The 20,897-nt window shown below is 44.3% G+C and overlaps 1 protein-coding gene across 2 annotated transcripts; it reads right to left on the bottom strand.

Moving 5' to 3' along the window:
* Positions 1-5,662: 5,662 nt before the first annotated feature.
* On the bottom strand, positions 5,663-16,153 carry TMEM263 (transmembrane protein 263). 2 transcript variants are annotated; one of them, XM_075602241.1, is made up of 4 exons: positions 15,944-16,153; positions 14,197-14,233; positions 12,348-12,416; positions 5,663-7,320 (listed from the first exon to the last, which is right to left on the bottom strand). In XM_075602241.1, the coding sequence occupies exons 3-4, from the start codon at positions 12,409-12,411 to the stop codon at positions 7,040-7,042; spliced, it is 345 nt and encodes a 114-aa protein (XP_075458356.1). In that variant the 5' UTR covers positions 12,412-12,416; positions 14,197-14,233; positions 15,944-16,153; the 3' UTR covers positions 5,663-7,039. The 2 variants fall into 2 exon arrangements, with proteins under 2 accessions (XP_075458356.1, XP_075458355.1); XM_075602240.1 differs by lacking the exon at positions 14,197-14,233 and having other exon boundaries at positions 15,944-16,151.
* Between the last annotated feature and the right edge of the window lie 4,744 nt (positions 16,154-20,897).

The raw sequence follows: 20,897 nt of genomic DNA, 5'->3' as shown, positions 1-20,897 counted from the left end.
GTGTTTTTACCCTGCTTCAGCAACCAAATGTATATTCCCCTGTAAATGTGTATTGTTCCCATTCCAGTGTTTGCACCAACACAGAAACTGGGATTGATGCGGGAGGGAAAGGGTTAATGTTAAGTCAGTGTTTATAGCCCTTTGTTCCATTTTTCCGCCTTTTCAGGCTCCATTTTGCAGCTCTCCATAGGTCGCCATTGCAGCCCAATGCAACCTTATGGAGATTCCGGCGATTTGGGCCCGTTTCGGTAGAAGACCTGCAGGTGGCGCCCGAGAGGAGGAGCGGCGGTTCCCCATTGTAAGTCAATAGAGCCATTCATTTCAATGGGGATCCCTCAACGCCGACCTCCAGGAATGGGTTGGCAGCCATCCAAACCGCAGACCGCAAGAGCGGAAACATTGTCTGAAAGAGAGCTTTGATCACACTGAGTTCAAGTTCAAATACAATTGGCGTGGGAAACTTAGGTTCTAGGGCATACAGAAATAAAATTCTTTTAGCCCCTAGACCCTAGGAACCCCCACACACGACCACCACCGAGTCTGAGAGACCCCCGTAAAGGGTCGAGCTCGCCACGAGGGTCGCGCCATTGACTCTAATGGCGGAGCTGAGGTCCCATTGAATCCAATGGCGGCGCAAGGCCAATGCATTTCCTATGGCGGCGCCGGCCATATTGATTCCAATGGGGGAAGAGCCGCGTGGCATTAAAACGGCTAAGTCAGAACGGGTAAAAAGTGTAAGCCCATATCTCCGGTTCTGTGAGTACCAGAGGTTTGGGATTTGGGTCGAATGTAGTCACTGGGCCGGCATGACTGCATGGCCATTTCCAGCCCTCTCCGATCAACCAGACAGAGTATGTGCAAATGTAAAGAATTGTGGGTTTCCTATAGACTTCAATGGCGGAGTTGCTCCATTGAAAGCCTATAGCGGCGGAGCCCATTGACTTCAACGGTGGAGTTGCTCCATTGAAAGCTTATAGCGGCGGAGCCCGTTGAACTCAATGGGAGAGTGAAAAGCAGGATGGGGGTACTTGATAAGTGTTATAATTCACACCCTAGGACAAAGGGTTTCCTGGCCCAAGTAGACATTCAGGCGCCAGGCTTGTGGGCGGGGCGCTAGGGAAATAAGCCCGATTAGAATAATATCCACCCAGTGGGCAGGTATTACGGTACCCCTCAGGTGAGGTGGCAAGGAGAGATTGGGTGCAGGTAATTGTTCTCCAATGCCCTGCACTCAATGATAAGGTGTAGGACTGGAATTACAATAAACCAGTGTCAGTCCTATGCTCATTGTCTTCATGTCTTCAAGTTTACCAACTATTTGATGCCTGATGAATTGCTAATCCTGTTCTTGATTACTTCATCACCCCAAGTGTCTATATTTTGCTTGTTTGTATATCTTGTGTGTTCACCTTCTTTAAGGAATAAACTATATTTATTATATCTAAGTCGTGTTCAATTCAACCCAGATATTTTGGTGTGTTTTATAAACCTATCACTAGCTACCGCGACAGCTGGTAGCAGGGAGCGGATGGCCGACGCTCAGCTGAGGGCGCCGCCATTTTTATTTATGCCACGCATGCACAGTAGCGGATTGCGTATGCGCAGAAAATATGTAGTTAGGCGGCCATCTTACTACACTCTGCACATGCGCAGTACATTAGGAATGGCGACCATTACACTCCGAAGCTCCGCTGGGCAACTACGATTCCCAGCTGCCCCAGGGGCTGCACAACAAATGGGCCAGCCCAGCCAATAGGGCTGCCAGGATCTCGGCAAACAGTTAGATACATTTGGCGTGCTCAGCGCATGAGGTAGCTAGTCGGGAGCAGGGTACAGAAGAGGGAGGTAGGGTCCCAGGTGCCAGTAGCCCTGGGACTAGGCCAGCTTTCCCATGAAGGCCCCGACTCACAGTAAGAACCTGCAGCTGTATAAGGAATCCCATAGGTAGGGACCCTTTCCCTGTGTTGTGCAGTATCAGGGACACAGTGTCTACACCACGCGGTGATGCGTAACATGTGGTCTGGGACCAGACCACCTACGTTCAGAGACTATCTATGGTGGGACGCTCCAGCTGAAGACCACGCCACGCGGAGGCGGAAGGCGTTGTTGGAGTAGACTGACAGTTGACTGTTGTTCAGCTACACCCAGGTGCTGGAGCCCCAGGCAGGTATACTAACAAGTGCACCAACAGTCCACAGGCTAGCGCTACGCCTCATACTTGGGTGGGAGTGACATTGTGGGAAGGAGACTAGGGCTCTGGTGCCCCTGCACCCCAAGTACTAGGGAAATACCCTGCAGGGATATAAATATATCCATCTACATAGTGTATGCTTTGCATTGTATTTGTCATGCTGATTAGGTGTCTAGTAAATACTGCTATACCATAACCTGTGTGTAATTACTGGGTACATTGCTCCTGTCAGGGGCTATCCCGCTACACTGGGATCCCTCTCAGGTGGAGGCGCTGCACCAAGGCGACCGCCTCGGTTTCTCTGGGGGATATTTGCATCCTACTACATTATCTTCCCCTCATTTTTGTCTCTGAGTGCATTTAAAAAGGACTGCTGTGACCTTCTCGTCACTTTCTTTGTTCATATATTTCCATGGACTGTACTTCCCAGATTGTATTCTTACCATGGGATAGCGTTGGAGGATTATGGGATTTCCAATTACCTGCTATAAAAACATGATTTTTTTTGGCTGTATTTATTTGTTTGGTTTACCTAGCAACCATCCATGGGTCTCGTGGCAATCGCTCTCCTGCCAAACAGGCCAACATGTGGAATATTTGGTTCCATAGTCTGGAGAGTTTAGGACTGGACCACCATACGTGTCATGGTGGTTGTTTGACCACCAGCCAGCAGAAATGCGAGCAGACCTGGTACGTTACATGTAGCTTGGTTAGGGTGAGGTACCATCTATAGATCCCAATTCTCTCAAAATGTCAAGCAGAAACACGTGGAGTTCCCGGCCCACAAATCGAAACAGGTCAAGCAAGTTAGCGATACCAGCAAAAAAAAAAAAAAAAAAAAAAAAGTGGAAACATTCTTTACTGGAACACAGGTTAACCGAATGAGCAGAAATGGTGTCAATGTCACATATTACTTGCATATGTTGGCGATCAACTGATAACACAAATGTAACAAAAAGAAAAGCAAGTCAGATAAAGCTAAATACTTATGTTGCTTTTGCCTCCTCCTGATATTTTTATATCAGGATCTCCTGCCCACTACAGGGGATTACAAAAGACTAAATATTAGGCAATGGGAGGAAGAGCTTGGAGAACAGTTAGAAATACAGGAATGGGCAAAAATATGGGATACAATATAGAGGATTTCCCTAAATACACTAGTGAGGGAATAGTTACGTGTGGGTGTGTGGGGGTGCGTGCGCGTGGCCAATTCCAGTCCTCAATGGCCACCAACGGATCAGGCCCTTGTGTACTGGAGTTGGCCGCCCCTATTGAAGAGGAACCATGAAGGAGGAAAGGAGAGAAAGAAAAAAAGGGGGGGGGGGGAGGGGGGACCCTTCTCCTTAACATAGGACATAAAACATAGCCAGTAATACATACTCTGATATTCACAATGAAACAATATTGACAAAATCATTACATCACAAACATTTTAATGTTTTATAAAACATCTTAAATGCAACTTAAAATATCTTTTGTAGTGAAAATATTGACATAATAAAACAGGTACAGTACAAAACACGTGGACAGAGCAATCTCACAACATTTAATCATGTACAAAAATCATATTACAATATGCAAATAGTGTCAGACAGCCCTAACCAAAATGACATTTCTGCTATAAAATAAAAATCTTGAAAATCCCTTTGCGCATATGTAATCTTAGAAAACACCATCTCCCTTATGTTATCCATGTTCAATTATTTTGTTCTTTAAATAATTTTTAATAAACATGGTAGAAGTATTTAATCCGGTCGCATGTATTGTTGGGGGTTTCCAGACTACATTAATTCTCATGCAGGAGTTAGTTCAAATTTCAAAATACAAATTTCGAAAGTATAAAAATTAACTGATCTAAGTCACATACTAAAAGAAAGGAAAATACAGACTTTTTTTTTTATTAAAGCAACGTATACACACACATTTAGAAAATTAAATCACTAACATTCATGGGGATATTACCTTTTTGGTTTAAGAAACGCAGCATGTACATTAATATCTACACAGGCAATTTTTACTTTTTAATGAGAAGAAAATAATGCATTAGTACCATTTTATTCAACACTAAAATCAATTGAAGGTTTACCGGACACCTTTCATCCAGCAATCATTTCCTTCATTCTGTGAGGAAAATCTGTTAAGAAAAGTTGTTAAATAGCCATAACAGATTTGTTTTCTCCAGTAAATGCCCCATCTAAATAAAAAATGTAAAAAAAAAAGTACATTAACTCAGGGGTGCGTCAACTTTTTTTGCTGCGCCCCCCCCCCCCCTGCTATCCTCCGTTGTTGAGTGCACGCGCCCTCTACTTCGTGTGGCATCAGTGTCGTGTCACATTACCCACAGCATCATTTGACGTCGCGTTACCATGACGCTGCGTTGCCATGGTCACGCGTCCTGAAGCCGGCTAAATCTCGGTAAGTACAGGTTGCAGAGGCCTCGCGCGGTACCCCGGCATTTAATTGACCTTTACAACAGCGCGCGTCCCCTCTCCTCCCCCCCAAAAAACACTCGCCCCCAGTTTGCGCACCACTGCATTAACTCATGTAGCAGAATGGCAGCCACTTTAACATCTTGATTGACAGATAGTGACCGACTGGTAGGTTTACTAAAATTACAATAGGGATAAAAAAAAGTTGTAAGCAACAAATTATTTTAGGGTAATTGAACCAGGATCAAGCAAAAAACTTGGCAAGCCCAGGATATGGACTGCAAGTTTCTAAAACCCTCAGCAATTTCGATTTGCTCACAGGTCCGCCTGGGACTGAAGAAGTTCAAATAAACGCCTCATTGTACATAATAGTCACAGGAGAAAAGTTCCTTTGGATGCACAGCAAGAGGCAACTCTAACTCGGGCTCAATGTTGGTTTGCACTTCGCAATTCACAGGTCAAGTGGTCAACTAACTCAGTACACCTTTATATTTCTAATACACGCTTCAAAGCAATGGGTCGGTAGCAGTATTGGTCCTCTCTTCCATGAAGTAACAAAAGGAGGGAGGGGGCGTAGGTGGTATGATACCTTTTTATTGGACCAACAAGTAGTTGATGTTACAAGCTTTTGCACCTTTCAGGGTCCTTCAAAAATCGGGTGATCCTTCATCAGGTGCACTGATCAAGGACCCCAAGAGGTTCAAAAGCTTGTATCAACTATTGTTGGTCCAATTAAAAAAAAAAAAAAAAAAAAGTGTATCATACCACCTACTCCCTTCAAAGAAAAACCTTACTTAAGATAATTACTAGACTAAAATTAGCACAAAAAAAAAAAAATAGGTACCATGCATGTTATGACCAGTTCTTATTCATCATGTTCTAGTTAAACCTATGAATTTTTTTTTTTAAATAAGCATTTTGCATATACTGTAATAAAGTATAAGCATATTCAAAATACCACATTGATGATCCTTTGTAAGAATAAAAAGACTTCATATATTTGCAGAACGCAAGATTGAAAATGACTGTCACCCTTACATGCTAAATTGTAAAAGGAGTGTTAAAAATAGAGAGATTATATAGATGTCGTCATGTTAGACTTTTTTTTTTTTTAAACTTAGTGTAACATACAAAGACACTGCATATCCATGGGCAGCTGTGGAGTTTAGTGTAAAGAACAGGAGATGCTATCCTCAGAACAGCAAGTTATTTTTCTATAAGGCACTCTAATGTGTAAAAAGGATTATAGCTTGAACTTTGTTTTTATGCTCTAGCTCAGCGCAAACTTTTTCAGCTACGGCCCCCTTCCTGGGAGCCGCCGCATTCGCGCCCACCCTTCCCGAAGGCACGGCTTCAAATGACGTTGCGGGTCACCCCACTGTGTCATTTGACGCGTGTTGCCATGGCGACATCACATGACCCCGCTTCGTCATTTGACGCCACGTTGTCATGGCGACGCGTCGTTGAAGACCCAGCTGCCAGTGGGTAAGCGAGGTTACAGAGGCCTCACCCGGCATTAAATTAAATGCCTGTGGGAAGAGCGCGGGGCCTCTAACAGCCCGCGCTCCCCAGTTTGCCACTGCTGTTCTAGCTAACCATCAACATTGTGCTGGAAGGACCTGTACATCAAGGCAGTGGATGATGGTCCCTAAAGCAGTAAATAAAATAAAAAGCTGGCTAACAAAGAAAAATGTTCACACAATATTTTTACCAAATGCAAGAATCAACCAACTTTTATTGTGTAACAAACATAAATATGAACATTTAGTGGATGGGGTAGAGGGTAAATAAAGTTGAAATTTTGGACATATATATATATATATATATAAAAAACAAACAAAAAAAAACAAGTTTTGAACATTGAAGCCGATTGAAATGCGCTTAGTTTCCTCCTGTTATGATCTTGCCATTAACAAATATTGTCAATCTACTGTATCAACGTACACTGGCGTAGCCCAGATCTCTTCATTACAAGGGGAGAGGGAGAAGAAAAAAAAAAAAAAAAACTATGCCATTAAATGAACCCAACAAACATGTCCCATGAGAAATGTTGCACTACTTACTGTGATGTTTTCTACAAAAGCTTACACAAAAAAAAACCCCACAACATACACCATTGTCAGCTAACCATTAGCTTTGTGAATTTCAACCTCGAGGTTACCGGCAACTGAAAATTCAAACGTATTTCTACTTTAATACACATGATTTGGTATATATAGTAATAAAATGTAACATTTGAATTGCAGTTTTAATGAACCATCATACTCGGAACGCGTTGTGTCTGCGGTGCAGTTTTCTGTTACTCAAAAAGCCACAACAAAGCTACCAAGATAAATGTCTCGTATCGTGTGACTGTCACTCAATCCCTCAGCAGATGCTGAACCACAGCTGGAATAGTTCTCCCAAAACTAGTTTTGGCTCAGTCAGATTTGTCTTTCTTTTTGCCTGTTACTTTGCTCGAGACAGCGGATCCAACAGCTGAAACACCTCCAGTGACAACAGACACTCCGCCTCGGACAATGCCAACTCCTATACTAGGCACAGCACCGACTGCCGTTTTGGTCACTTCCAGACCTTTTCCGCCAATCCAGGCTACACCTCCTATGGTAGCACCAACAGCTCCTTTTGTCACGCTGAAGATGCCACCTGTTACTCGGGAAAACATGCCAGGCTGTTGCTGGGGGTGGTCTTTTACGGAAACTAGAGGAAGACACAAAGTTAAATTGTTACACGTACATCTACATATTAAATCTGTAATGTATATTTAAAAAGCAGCCCTCCCCTCGTCACTTTTATTAGCAGGACGAGACATGCGCTAATGTAATCTCGGGGGACCTCCTTGTTCCCAAAATACTTACCAGTGAAGGTAGTGCCAGCAAGTCTTGTTATTTAAATACTTCCCTTGACCGCACTACCTTCAGCGGCAAGTATCTCAGGAAACAAGGGGAAAATAGTGTGCTTCAGCTCACGGGACCCAGACCACTTTTCTTCCTTAAAAATCAGTGCTGCTGCTTCAAGTGCAAGGATTGGAGATTTCATTTTCACGTAAACAAAGCACACGCCTGTTTACTGATGTGGGTGAATTGTTTTACTTGAGTGCTGAAGCAAAATCCCATAAAATGCAAGCATTTTCCATATGTCCTGTGTAGGTAGGTTATATCAAGGTTTGTGTTCTCTATATAAATATCAAACAACAAGTTGACCAGCATCTATATGTTCGTTTACAGAAAACGAATGCTCCCAAGATCTGAGAAATGAATAAAGAGCGCTAGAGTCACTTAAAAAAAAAAACTAAAAGTTGCCATAGACCAATTCTTGCCAAAATTACTAGGCGGAAGGTGCAATTGAAATCAAAAGCACATTGGTTAAAGACCATTTCAACTGTAATTTGCTAAAAATCGAGGTTAACTAAAACCTTGACATTTACATAGTAACGTTATTCCTAATGATTGTGCAAACAATGATATCTGGGTCTAAAAGGGGCTTTGTCCAAGGCTTACACAGTGCTCCAAAACAAGGTTACTGTATCTTCTGTTCCTAGCGAGTAATTGTCAGGTTTCTCAATTTTAAAGGTCTCAAATTACACTGTCTGGGTGGAATATAGAGAAGATTAAGAATTAGCGGGAACAGTGGAATGTGGATTACTGCAACAGAAGTTACATTTGAGATGTAGATTGAGACACAAAGAGTGTTGAAATACAAAGAGCACGAAAATAATTGCAAAATTGTTTTCTGAATGTTGTAGCTGTACTGCACATGGAAAATAATCTCAGGTCATTTGGGAGGAAGAATTAAGGGATCCTATACTGTGGTAGTGTGAATCATGTAACCAAGGCACTTGAAAAATAAGAATCACTTCTGTGTGTTTGAGTCTGTGAATCAGTCTGGCTAAAACCGAGCAGGTCAGTGAAAATAAAAGTACTGTTGCTTTCTTGGCAAAAATGTAAGACATTTAGTGTACAATATGTGCATCAAAATAAAAATCGGTTTCAGGTGACATAAAAGCAGAAGTCGTGTAAATTAACTTCCTATGCTGACTGAGAGGCAAGTTACAAATGACTCTGATTTTTAATGGCAAACACCCATTTGTGGAGAATAGATGACACCACTGGTGTATAGAACAGGATGCGTCAATAAGAGTGAGTATGGCAGATTTTTTTGTACAAACCAATACTGTTTTAGGTCTCTGCTCACAACAGTATACCATTTTTGTTTTAGCTTTTATGTAGACCAGTCAACCAATAGCAACATCTAGTGCAGGGGTGGGCAACCTATTTTTCAATGTAACCACAGGTGGGGCGAATTAGAAGTGAAAATAGCCACACCATGCAAAAATTGAGACACACACGCACACACGCACCCAAAATCAGCTAGTGGAGGAGGGGGGTCAGTTTAGCAGAGCGAGAAAGGAGGGGAGACAGGACAGAGGGAACCAGCGCTACCAAAATCAGGGGAGGCGGGGGGGGGGGCAGTTTAGCAGAGCGAGCAAGGAGGGGAGACAGGACAGAGGGAACCAGCGCTTCAGTCAGTCGGGGGAACAGAGCAGCAGCAGGCAAGTTTTTTTAAAATGGAATGATACCTGGGTTCCCCTCCACAGCGCTTGCGCAACTGGTCAATCGGCTTCCATAAATCCCCCCCCTCCCCCCCCAATGCAGCGCCGTGAAGGTGAGAGGCAGATTGACAGCGGAGTGCTTCTCCGCATGGGGTCTGCACAGCTAGGCTGTGCAGGACACAGAACAGAGTTATTGGAGGGGGAAGGTAGGGCTAGGCCAATATTAAATTCGCCACACTTAGCCTGCCAATTCGCCACAAGTGGCGAATGGCGATAGGGTCGCCCACCTCGGATCTAGTGGTTATGGTCCAATTAGAAAGATGTAGCACTACATAATAGGAGACAGAGTGTAAATCAAATCGATGTGAGGGGATACAAAGCAGAGCATCCCTCTTTGTACCCACTGGAAATCAAATTCCACCATTAACAGTGTGGATGTTCTGTGCCTGGATACTAAGCAGAACAAGTGGAGGCGGTAGGAAGTGATGTCATGCCATGAAATGCTTTATTACGTGGGATTCGAACGATCGAATCTTTAGCGCAGATCGAATCTCCAGTCTAGCGCAGGAGGCTACTCGTCCCACACAGCCAGTGAAACCTTTTTTTTTTTGGTTATGAATTACTGACGTACATACCTACGAAGATGCTGCCGATATCTCATGGGGGTTTAAAGCTCCTGTGTGCCAATAGGAAGCCGCAACAGATGTCACAGCTTCCTATTGGCTCCCGTGCCTGGGGACATTTAACCCTCCATACTCTTCACCCGGCCGGAGCTGTATGACCTATGGGAGGTATGCATCTCGGAAAGCAGGGGTACCTGAAGCTGAAATAAATGCTATCAGTTACAGAAACCCGCAGCTGTATAACTATATAGATGTTTACATATCTACCATAGCCAGAACCAAATCTTTTAAACAGGGGATGTTTTTAGTTTACAAATTCAACCACTCCCAGGCTCAATGTGGAACAACAGATAGCCATAAAATAAGTTAACACTTATCTGCATATACATTGAATGGGCTAGAGGGCTCTTTGTAATCCATTTTGATTTATCAAGTTTATATGTACATAAGAGTGCACAATACCCCAAGGCTCCACACCCATTATTAAAGAACCACTTCACATGCATATTTTTTTTAATATATATTTTTCAGGTTTCCTTCACAATACAGTTGGAGGTTCGTTTTTACCTTTTTCCTGCTTACTAGTGGTTGTATAATAACTAAAATTAACATGCCTCCTAAGCCCTTCTTACTTTGTAACATTAGCAGACCTCAATGGGAAGATTAATAAGGAATTTGGCGTTAATTGTAATTTTTTTTATTACGGTCGTATTTACCAAGAATTATTTTATAAAATGGGTTGCAATATTCATTCACATACATAAACATAGCATCAACCAAGAGGCAAGTTGTAAAATCTACGCTTGCAATGCAATTGTGGGGAGGATCACTCTTCTACTATTAGATTTTGTAATAGGAATTCTTACAAGAAAGGAATATGATTGAACCCCTTTCTTTCCGAATTACATCATCTCAGCCCTAATTTCTCGCTATACACCATCCAGACTCTTGCGTTCTGCTCAAGGATGTCTTCTCTCTACCCCTTTTGTTTCTAAAGCCTTCTCCCGCCTTAGACCTCCTCACTGACGGACCCACACCTCAATATCCAACTAGCACCCTAACTATTCACCTTTAAGACCCATCTGCTTATTTATTTATAAAATGTTTTACCAGGAAGTAATACATTGAGAGTTACCTCTCGTTTTCGAGTAGGTCCTTGGCATAGAGACATAGGGCACATAGAGCTTAACGAAGCATACGAGTAGCTCCGTGGCTGGTATTTTACACCTCATGCATAAACCTTGGCCCCTTGCAGACGCACTTCCCAGAACACTCTCCTACTGTCTCTGTACGTTCTCCCAACCTACCAGTTAGATTGAAAGCTCTGTGGGGTAGGCTCCGTTTACCTAAATGTTACTTTCATGTCTGAAGCACTTCTTCCCATTATGTGTTATTTATATGATTGTATGCTATGTACATTAATGGCAATACATACACTGATGGCTGAAGCTGCCAATGAATGCTTTCAGGCACCAAAGGGGTTAACATCAAACAAACCCCTTACAAATATCACAAAAACCATGCAAAACACAATTTTGTATATTTTATGGACTCCTTTGGGTACGAGGGACTGCTCCTTTAAGCCTTTGGTAGCCATACTGGCCAATTGGTCAAGTGTTGAAATCAGACAAGCGGACAACTTGAGCTACTAACAGGTTAACCTACATATGTTCTGTAATATTATGCATCGATCACATATTCTAGGTTGGCTAGTCACATCTTAAAATAGTGGTAAATTTACACAGGCAAGATAGGATTAACAACAGCAGCTGCGCCCCCCCCCCCTCTACCAGCTTTTTCTGACATCATGTAACGCCGCGTTGCCAGAAGCCACGGGAGACAAGGTAAGTGACATACTTACGCGCGCGCTTGCGCGCTCCACCCAGCATCTAATGTAAATACTTTGTGGAAGAACACGGGCCTCTGTAGGCGCACCCCCCTTCCCCTCCCCCCCCCCCCCCAGAAAATGTCACACCCCAGTTTGGGTACACCTGGGTTAGGTCATAGAAAACTGTAAACATTTTGTGCTGAAAGCCCGATAAGAGTTTAATGAATAGCATGTGGATAGATTATTCTTAATAGCCGTTAATCCATATTTATATACAGTAGCATACTTTTTTTAAATGGCTTTAATAAATAAGACAATCCATAAAATTGACATTAAATGCTGATAATGCCAATTTTCTATTTGTCGACTTTTAGTGAATCCTCCCTAATGTGATTTGAGCTGCCCAGCGGAGAAAGGGAAAAAAATAACAGCAAGAGTTGCCATGTGAATACTCTACTGCAGGCTTTGGGCCTTTCTAAATAATTAAAATAAAAAGGAGATTGTAATCTGTTGTAAAGGGCAACATACTGAGCTCACTTTCAACATAGGTCATATTGAGGGGGGAGAGGGGGAAGGAACTGACCCTTAAAGTTACTTTTTTGTATATTACCAATGAAACACCTTCATCAAGTTACACACTATGTGGTGTTCTAGGTCAGACAGCATAACCGAGGTGTAAAAACAGAGGGGGGAAAGGCGTTTCCTAGCATAAAAAGAATATTACCCTCTGGTGGCTCCTCACGTAGGTATGACGGGACCTCCTCTTCATTTTGGTCAGGCTGATTCATGATGCCTAAGACACAAATATAAAAATGTCTATTACACTAACCATTTCAGTGTGGGTAATATAGATATATCACTGTCAGATCTAAAGAGGTGAACACAAATAGGAGCAAATACATTTTGGAACAGACAGGCTAAATCTACGAAGCAGCATAAACAATGCAAAAAAATTGCAGAGATATTACAAAGACATTCAGAAAGGAGCGACCCTGGGGAATCACAGTGCAGTCTATTTTCGTCTATCATGTAGTCTACATACTGTAAAAAGTATCAAAGGTCATTTAAAGCAGCAGTTCAAGCAATATCCTACATGTGCTTTTTTTTTTTATAAATCAGTTCTAAACTATGAGAAAATACTTGTAGCATTTAAAAAAAAAATGTTTTAAAGACATTTTTAATGTTTCTAAGGCTGGGGCCATGGTACTGCAGACCGCTGAGCGAAGAGACTGCCTTAGGCCACGGGCATGGTCAGCGCCGTGCTCACGCTCAGCAGTGAGTCCCTGCAGCCGCAAAGAGAGTGGCTTTAGCAGGGGGGCACGCACGCACGCGTGCGGAAGCGTAGCCGACATTAATTTTTTAGTTTGAGCGCTCACAGGAGCGCAGGGCCGGTCACGTGAGCTCCGTGACGTGACTGGCCCGCCCCCCGATGGCGCGCAAAATAAGGCCAGGGAAAGCACCCGCTTTCCCTCAGCGCGCCTACGCACGGCTGAAGTCACCATGGACTCAGCCTAAGGCTGCGTCCCCGCCAGCGCTGAGCAGGCAGCGCTTGCCGCGTTAACACACACGCACACGCTGACCCGCGCTCACAAACAAAAAAACACACTACACGCCCCCGCGCGCTCAGCTGGCCCGCAATGTCGCTCCCCCCCGAGCTTGCGAAAATCGGAGGACACCCGCCGCTCATGCTTGGAGTGCTCTCCAAGCATGAGCGCGCTCAGCGCCAGCGGGGACTCAGCCTTAAGGCAGTGTCCGCGTCCACGCGGTGTGCAGGCGCTTCTGCGCAGAAGCAGGAGGGGCGCGAATGAGAAAGCAGATAAACTGATTTTTCTGCGCGACAGACAGGTCACGTGAGCGGTTCGACCAATGAGGGCGAACCAGATCCGTGACGTCACTAGGAACGCCCCCCACCATGGCCACGGAACGCACCTGCTTTCCCTCAGCCTCTGCACGGGAGAAGGGAATATGTCCCCAGCCTAATGCAAAAAGCATTTCCAAAGTCACAGCCCCTGATAGGCTCGAGCCCCACCCTCTCTCTAGCAGTGCACCAATTGTATCTAGTAACTGCCCAGTCAATCATATTCCAGGACTACATTGCCCACAATGCTGTGCAAGAACAGAATAACCCGGAGCAAGCAATCGATTACAGGAGAACGGACCGATCTGCAACTTAGCGATTCACTTGTCAATGTGCCGATTGTACTGATGCACATAATGAATGGGGGGGGGGGGGATTAAAAAAAATGTTAACAGCATCTTGAACTGCAGCTTTAAAGATCAGAGCACAAAACATTGCTAAGTAAATATAAACATTTGCAAATAGGGCTGAAACACAATCTTCTCACTGCACAAATATAAAAGAATACGTGCAGTATTTATGAACCAATAGTGCTCTAGACCAGTTGTTTTCAATCTGTGTTCCCTTATGTTTAGAGGTCTATTGGAGAAAGAAAAAAAAAAAACAGACCATAAGATGTATAGTTATATTTCTTATGTCATGACTAAAAAGTTATTCTATGTTGTAAATCATATAGGATATATTTTAAAGCACCAATACCAGCAAAGTTATTTACCTACTTCCTAAGAAATTAGTCTTCTTGCCAATAAAATCTAAAAAAGAAAAATTAAAAAAACCTTCAGGCAGATTTCTATGGAGAGCTGTTACAACAATTAAGTTTGGGAAACAGTTTTTCAAAATAGAATATCAGAAGTTATAGATCAAATATTGAGCCCCTTGAAATACCCCAGGATTACCCACTTTGCCCCTTTTACATTATCAGAAAAGTTAGTGACACACAATAGGCAAGGAGTAGGGAAAGATACAGCAATAAAAATGATATCTACACAAGCTGCCTGTATCCAGTCATTACATGTAATAGGTGTAAAATAATAAACCAGGGCCTTCGATCTCTAAGATGGTCAGATAAAGACTTGATAGGTCATTAAAAAACGGATATTGTGGCCAGACATGTAGCAACCACTGTGGTGCTGGCAATGCCAGCAAAGCATTGATGAGACTGCAGAGGTTAGGGTGCAACTGCTGAACATATATACACCCAATTCACAAACATGGGGCAGCAACAGATGAGCTACACACAACCAAACACATTTATATGCAGTTCAAGATAGAAACCACAAAGGGATAATAATCTAATACAATCTATTTGTATCACACAAAAAAATATTAAAGTTAAAAAAAACCCGACTATATAACTAGATTTAGCTTATTTAAAATCTGTCAATGTGCATTTGTTGGCTTGTTTTGCCAGCATATAGAGGGATATATTTGTTTCCAACAAGGCTCCTACCGATCGATAAGCTATTGCTTCCCAAAGAGAGTTTGGAGAACTGCAAGTAGTGAACAAAAGGGCCTGTTATAGGGAGGTGCCTGTCCCCGTGCACAGCACCTTCTGCAGCGCAGACACAGGGGAGACTGTCTTCAGCTGCAGCAGTGACGTGGCAGGGCAGAGAGGAGGCTGAACCTGCTGAGCCTCTGCCACGCTTTTTATAACAACACTTCCATCTCACCCCAAGGACATGCATGCAGATCTGCACCCAACATACATAACGTCCTCTACTAAAAAGCAGCAGCCCCCCCAAATCCCCTTGCCCCATCTTTGTAAAAAAATAAAATAAAAAAAAATAAAGTTGGTGGTTACAAGTATCAAGTTTCCCAAGGGATAACCCAAAGTAAAAATAAAAAATAAATATATATATGTTGCTGGGTGAGGATAAAAGGGAGGGGGGGAGAGAGCGATATAAAACCAAGTCCAGTATTGGGATACATGCCAAAATGTAAAAAATAAAAAAAGGGGGGGGGGGGTTCTTCATCAATGCAATAATCAGGATCTTCCCAATGAGAAATTCTACCCACTAACTCACCTTGCAAGTTAGAGCATTTAACCCTTCGCTGGCCCAACTAGTTTACCAACTTCAAACCCCACTAATGGGGGAGGGGGGAGAGAACATAGAGACCGTGCAATAGACATGCTGCGGCATTACACGGGGCACATTTACACGGGGCACATTTACACGGGGCACATTTCCCCACCCCCTCTACCTCCCCATACACCTGCAATGATGGCTGAGACAGAAAGGGGGAAAGAAACACACAAAATAATGACAAAAAGCAGCAATGAGGAGATTCATGGCAGAGACCAGCAGCCCAAACCCATGCAACATAAGTTAGAGTTCGGGTCTGGTGATGTGTTTGACCTGCTCACCCCGCACCCCTCACCAGTGCTGCCCATCTGAGACCCCGCAGTTGGATTCTCTCTCTCTTCCCTTCCCCCCAAAAACACCAACCTGGCAGATACTCACCAGGCACACAGGAGGGATGGAGGAGAGAATGAGATCTCCCGGTTGGGAGCGGGGGCTGGCTGCTTCGGCTCAGAGCGGTCTCACATCCAGCAACCTCCAGTGATGAAAGCGCGTCCCCGGAGCGGCGGCCTCCTCCCGCTGCCTCTTCGCGCAAATCTCACTGCTGCAGACGTGGCGCCTGACGCATCCACTCTGCTCAGCCAATGGGCGCTCCCGCAGGGGAAGTGACGTGGAAGGCGCGCGCGTTTCAGTCTCTCGCGCGTGCTGGTGGCAGTGTCTCCTCCCCCTCCCCAGATGTTGCAGGAGCACCGTTATGTGTGTGGCAGCTGCCTGGCCTATTTATAGCTGTGTGTGTGTTGTGTGTGTGTGTTGTGTGTGTGTTGTGTGTGTGTGTGTGTGTGTGTTGTATGTTGTGTGTGTTGTGTGTGTTGTGTGTGTTGTGTGTGTTGTGTCTAAAGCTAGGCTTTGATGCACCATAACGCCCATTGTGGGATTTAAAGTTTAGCACGCTTTGGAGACAAGAGAGATTTATGCATGCATAGATATGAATGTGTGTATTAATGTCCATATGTATGCATATGCGTGCATTATTATCTATATATATGTGTGGGCATTAATGTATATATGTCTGCATTAATGTGTGTGCATGTATATATATATATATATATATATATATTCATTTTTGATTATTAAGCTCAGCTAACACGGTACAGCTCTCTCTCTCCTCTCTCTCCTCTCTCTCTCCTCTCTCTCCCCTCTCTCTCTCCTCTCTCTCCCCCCTCTCTCTCTCTCTCTCTCTCTCTCTCTCTCTCTCGTTGCGATAGTGCAGGGGGTGGGAGAACAGGGGGGGGGGGGGGTGGGAGAACAGGGGGGGGGGGTGGGAGAACAGGGGGGGGGGGGGGTGGGAGAACAGGGGGGGGGGGGGTGGGAGAACAGGGGGGGGGGGGGGGGGAGAACAGGGGGGGGGGGAGAACAGGGGGGGGGGGGGGGGAGAACAGGGGGGGGGGGGGGGGGGGGAGAACAGGGGGGGGGGGTGGGAGAACAGGGGGGGGGGGGTGGGAGAACGGGGGGGGGGGTGGGAGAACAGGGGGGGGGGTGGGAGAGCAGGGGGAGGGGGGTGGGAGAGCAGGGGGGGGTGGGAGAGCAGGGGGGGGGGGGAGAGCAGGGGGGGTGGGGGGGAAGGTGTGGATAAGGGCTGTGATATAGTGTGGGCGCGCATGTCAATGATAATTGGCAGTGTATTCCTGACGTTTGTATACATGAGACGCGCACACGGCCGTGAGTGGTGGCGCAGCAGATCAGAGAAAATACAAGAAAATTGTATTTTTGCGCTGTTGCCACGTGACGCTATGAACCAATCACAGCGTGGCCTAATGCTGTCACATCATAGCCACGCCCCCTAGCCATGTCATCACCGCTTGCGCTATAGAAACTAAACGCACGCGCAAACCCGGGCGCACAACCGCATGCACAACAGTGCGTACTACATAACAAGCCTAAGAAGAGAGGCGGGCAGGATTGTATTGTATGTCTTTATATAGCGCCATTAATGTACATAGCACTTCACAGTAGTAATACATGTGGTAATCAAATAAATAACCTGAAGTCGCATAACCATTCCTTGCTAGACTGGATTCTCTCCTCAAACCCCAGCAGAATCCAATCCTCTGGCATCCTTCCGGATATTTTCAGTGACCATGCAATAGTGTACTGTGTAAGGAAAATTAAACCGCCCCATTCGAGCCCTAAAGTTCTCCTCACTAGAACATTTAAAAACTTTAACCCACAACCGTTTCTGGATGACCTTACCAACTGCCCATGGCACAGAATCGATTTAATTCCCGACCCTGATTGCGCTCGACTATTTCCAATCCGAGTTCTTAAAACTCTGCGATACCCATGCTCCACTACGCAAAATAAGGGTACGGGGGGCCCACCTTCCATGGGTTACACCTGACCTTATAGCACTCTACCAGTTCAGGGATGCCTTATGGAAAAGCTACAAAGTAACTGGCACTACCAAGGATCTCAATCACTACAGATGCCTGCGGAACGTGTGAACAAGGCAAACAAGGTATGCAAAAGCACAATATTACTCTGACAATCTCCACCAAAATACATCAAACCCAGCTAACTTCTGGAAGGTTATCAACAATATATTCCAGGCTCCTAATCATCAACAACCAAGTAATATCACTAAGGGGGATATTACTCTGACAAACCCCACTGACATTGCAAATGCATTCAATGATTACTTTGTGGGGTGTGCCACTAACTTATTAGCGAAACGCAGCACAAACCCCAAACCTCATCCTGGGAGTACCCCTATAGTCTCACCCCCTCCCAACACTGCCCACAATTTTCAATTTAGCCCAGTATCTGAAGAGGAGATTACACAAGCGCTCCTCAAACTAAAACTAAGCAGCCAATGTGGACCCGACTTACTACAATCTAGGTTCCTACGACTTGGTGCCCCAGCCATTGCCAAACCAATTGCGTCCATAGTCAACTCTATCCTGTCTGCAGGCCATATCCCTAAGACCTGGAAAACTGCCAGAGTTGTCCCAATCTTCAAAAGTGGGGACAAAAACACTGTCTCAAACTACAGGCCAATCTCACTTCTCCCAATTCTATCCACAGTTATGGAAAAATGTGTCCACTCCCAATTAAGCGATTTCTACACCAAGACAAATTTCCCTAGCCAATTCCAGTCTGGGTTTCGTCCCAAACACTCCACCGTAAACTAGGGGTACTTTACAGGAACAAATCCTCCCTAAGTCTCCTGGTCAGAAAGCGTATTGCACAGCAGATGCTAATGCCAATTATTGACTATGGAGACATAGTATATGGCTCGGCTCCTCAAAACCACCTTAGCAAACTTGACACCCTCTACAATTCAATTTGTCGTTTCGTTCTCCAATGCAACTACAACACACATCACTGCGAAATGCTCAAAGAACTAGATTGGTCATCACTAGAGTCTAGGCGCAAAGTTCACCTTTCATGTCTCACCCTCAAATACTTTCTGGGCAAGCTACCCAGCTACCTGAACAAGCTCCTCACCCCTACCACATGCAGTACCTATCACCTGAGATCAGACTCCAAAAGACTATTCATGGTCCCAAGACTCAACAAAGTATCCGGACGTTCCTCCTTCTCCTTCCGTGCACCCCAAAACTGGAACAACCTACCAGAGACTCTCATATCCACCACCAGCTTAAGTTCTTTCAAATCTAAGGCTGTCTCACACTTTAATCTGGTCTGTAACTGTTTCATACGCTCATAATATATATTTTCTTTAACTGTGCATGCAATGTCTTGTATATAATGTATACCTTGTTCATTTATGTAACTGTATTTGTAACCATGTATTATTTTGTTTTACTCTGTACCCAGGACATACTTGAAAACGAGAGGTAACTCTCAATGTATTACTTCCTGGTAAAATATTTTATAAATAAATAATAAATAAACAGAGCATGGGAATAAGTGCTTTAGACATAAAAGTAACATTAAGGAAGAGGAGTCCCTGCCCCGAGGAGCTTACAGTCTAATTAGTAGGTAGGGAGAACGTACAGAGACAGTAGGGGGGAGTTCTGGTAAGTGCGTCTGCAGGGGGCCAAGCTTTATGTATTATGTGTTCAGAATATCCACAGTGCTATTCATATGCTTCTTTAAGTAAGTGTGTCTTAAGGTGGGTCTTAAAGGTGGATAGAGAGGGTGCTAGTCGGGTACTGAGGGGAAGGGCATTCCAGAGGTGTGGGGCAGTCAGTGAAAAGGGTTTAAGGCGGGAGAGGGCTTTAGATACAAAGGGGGTAGAAAGCAGGATAATTACAAACAATTGTGATAGTGTGTGAGAAACCCCATATCCGCATTAAGTCCTCTTGTTTTGGTGTCAAAGAGTCTTATCATTCTGAGTTCAACAACACACGTTACAAACTCTGCAAACATGTATGCCAAGATCCACCAGCCAGTCACAACCATGGAACACTCAATGCTAAAGGATCATACTGCTGCAGATCCAGGAATGGGGTGTATATAATTCAATTCAACAAATGTGACCAAGGATGCTACATTGGGGAAACCAGGCAAAAACTGCAAGGCAGAATGAATATGCACAGACACTCTATACCCCACCACGAAGAAGGAAGATACTGCCCACCTGTGGGACATAATTTCTCACAACCAGATCATTCCATAAATTATTTCAAAATTAAAATCCTCAATGGAATGTTTAAACGCACCCAAGAACGGAAAACATTTGAACTCAGAATGATAAGACTCTTTGACACCAAAACAAGAGGACTTAGGGCCTCATGCAGTAAGCGTTGATAAGGGAAATATGGCCATGTTATAGCCAAAATTGGGTTTGAGATTCAGTAAGCGCCGATAAGTGCTTCATATCGCCAGGTTTCGGAGCCGATAATTTGGTTATGGCCAGTCGCCTGCCGATAAGCCTGTTTTCGACACTGATCGCCACTTTTTTAAATCGGCTGGATTCAACAAAAAAAAACAGCTTATCGGGGCTGATCGGCACTACGAAATTGAGATGTTATGGCCGATTTCTCCCGCCAACTAAAGTTGGCATTTTGGACGGGAGAACGATCGCTAAGGCTGCCGGAACGGCACTTAGAAAAAAAAAATCTTCTGTACATCAATGGAAGTCAATGGAGCGGGGACGTATAACAGTATAGTACTGTTTACGTTTCATTGCTCACAATACAAGGGGGATTTGCATAACAGTGTGGGGGCATTCCCTGCATTGTGTCACAGCTGATGTGTCTTATTTGCATAACATTCGACTTTTACATGTTTTCAGCATTTGCGGGTCACATTACTCATCATGTGATGATGTGGCAAGGGAAAATACTATACTACACTCTTAAAGGAGAACCTCACATCATATCACACATTTTACTCAACTCAGCGACAATTATTTACATGATGTTACACA

Source organism: Ascaphus truei, chromosome 5 (assembly GCF_040206685.1).
Source record: "Ascaphus truei isolate aAscTru1 chromosome 5, aAscTru1.hap1, whole genome shotgun sequence".
NCBI classification, from domain to species: domain Eukaryota; kingdom Metazoa; phylum Chordata; class Amphibia; order Anura; family Ascaphidae; genus Ascaphus; species Ascaphus truei.
This window is presented reverse-complemented; position numbering and strand designations above follow the sequence as displayed.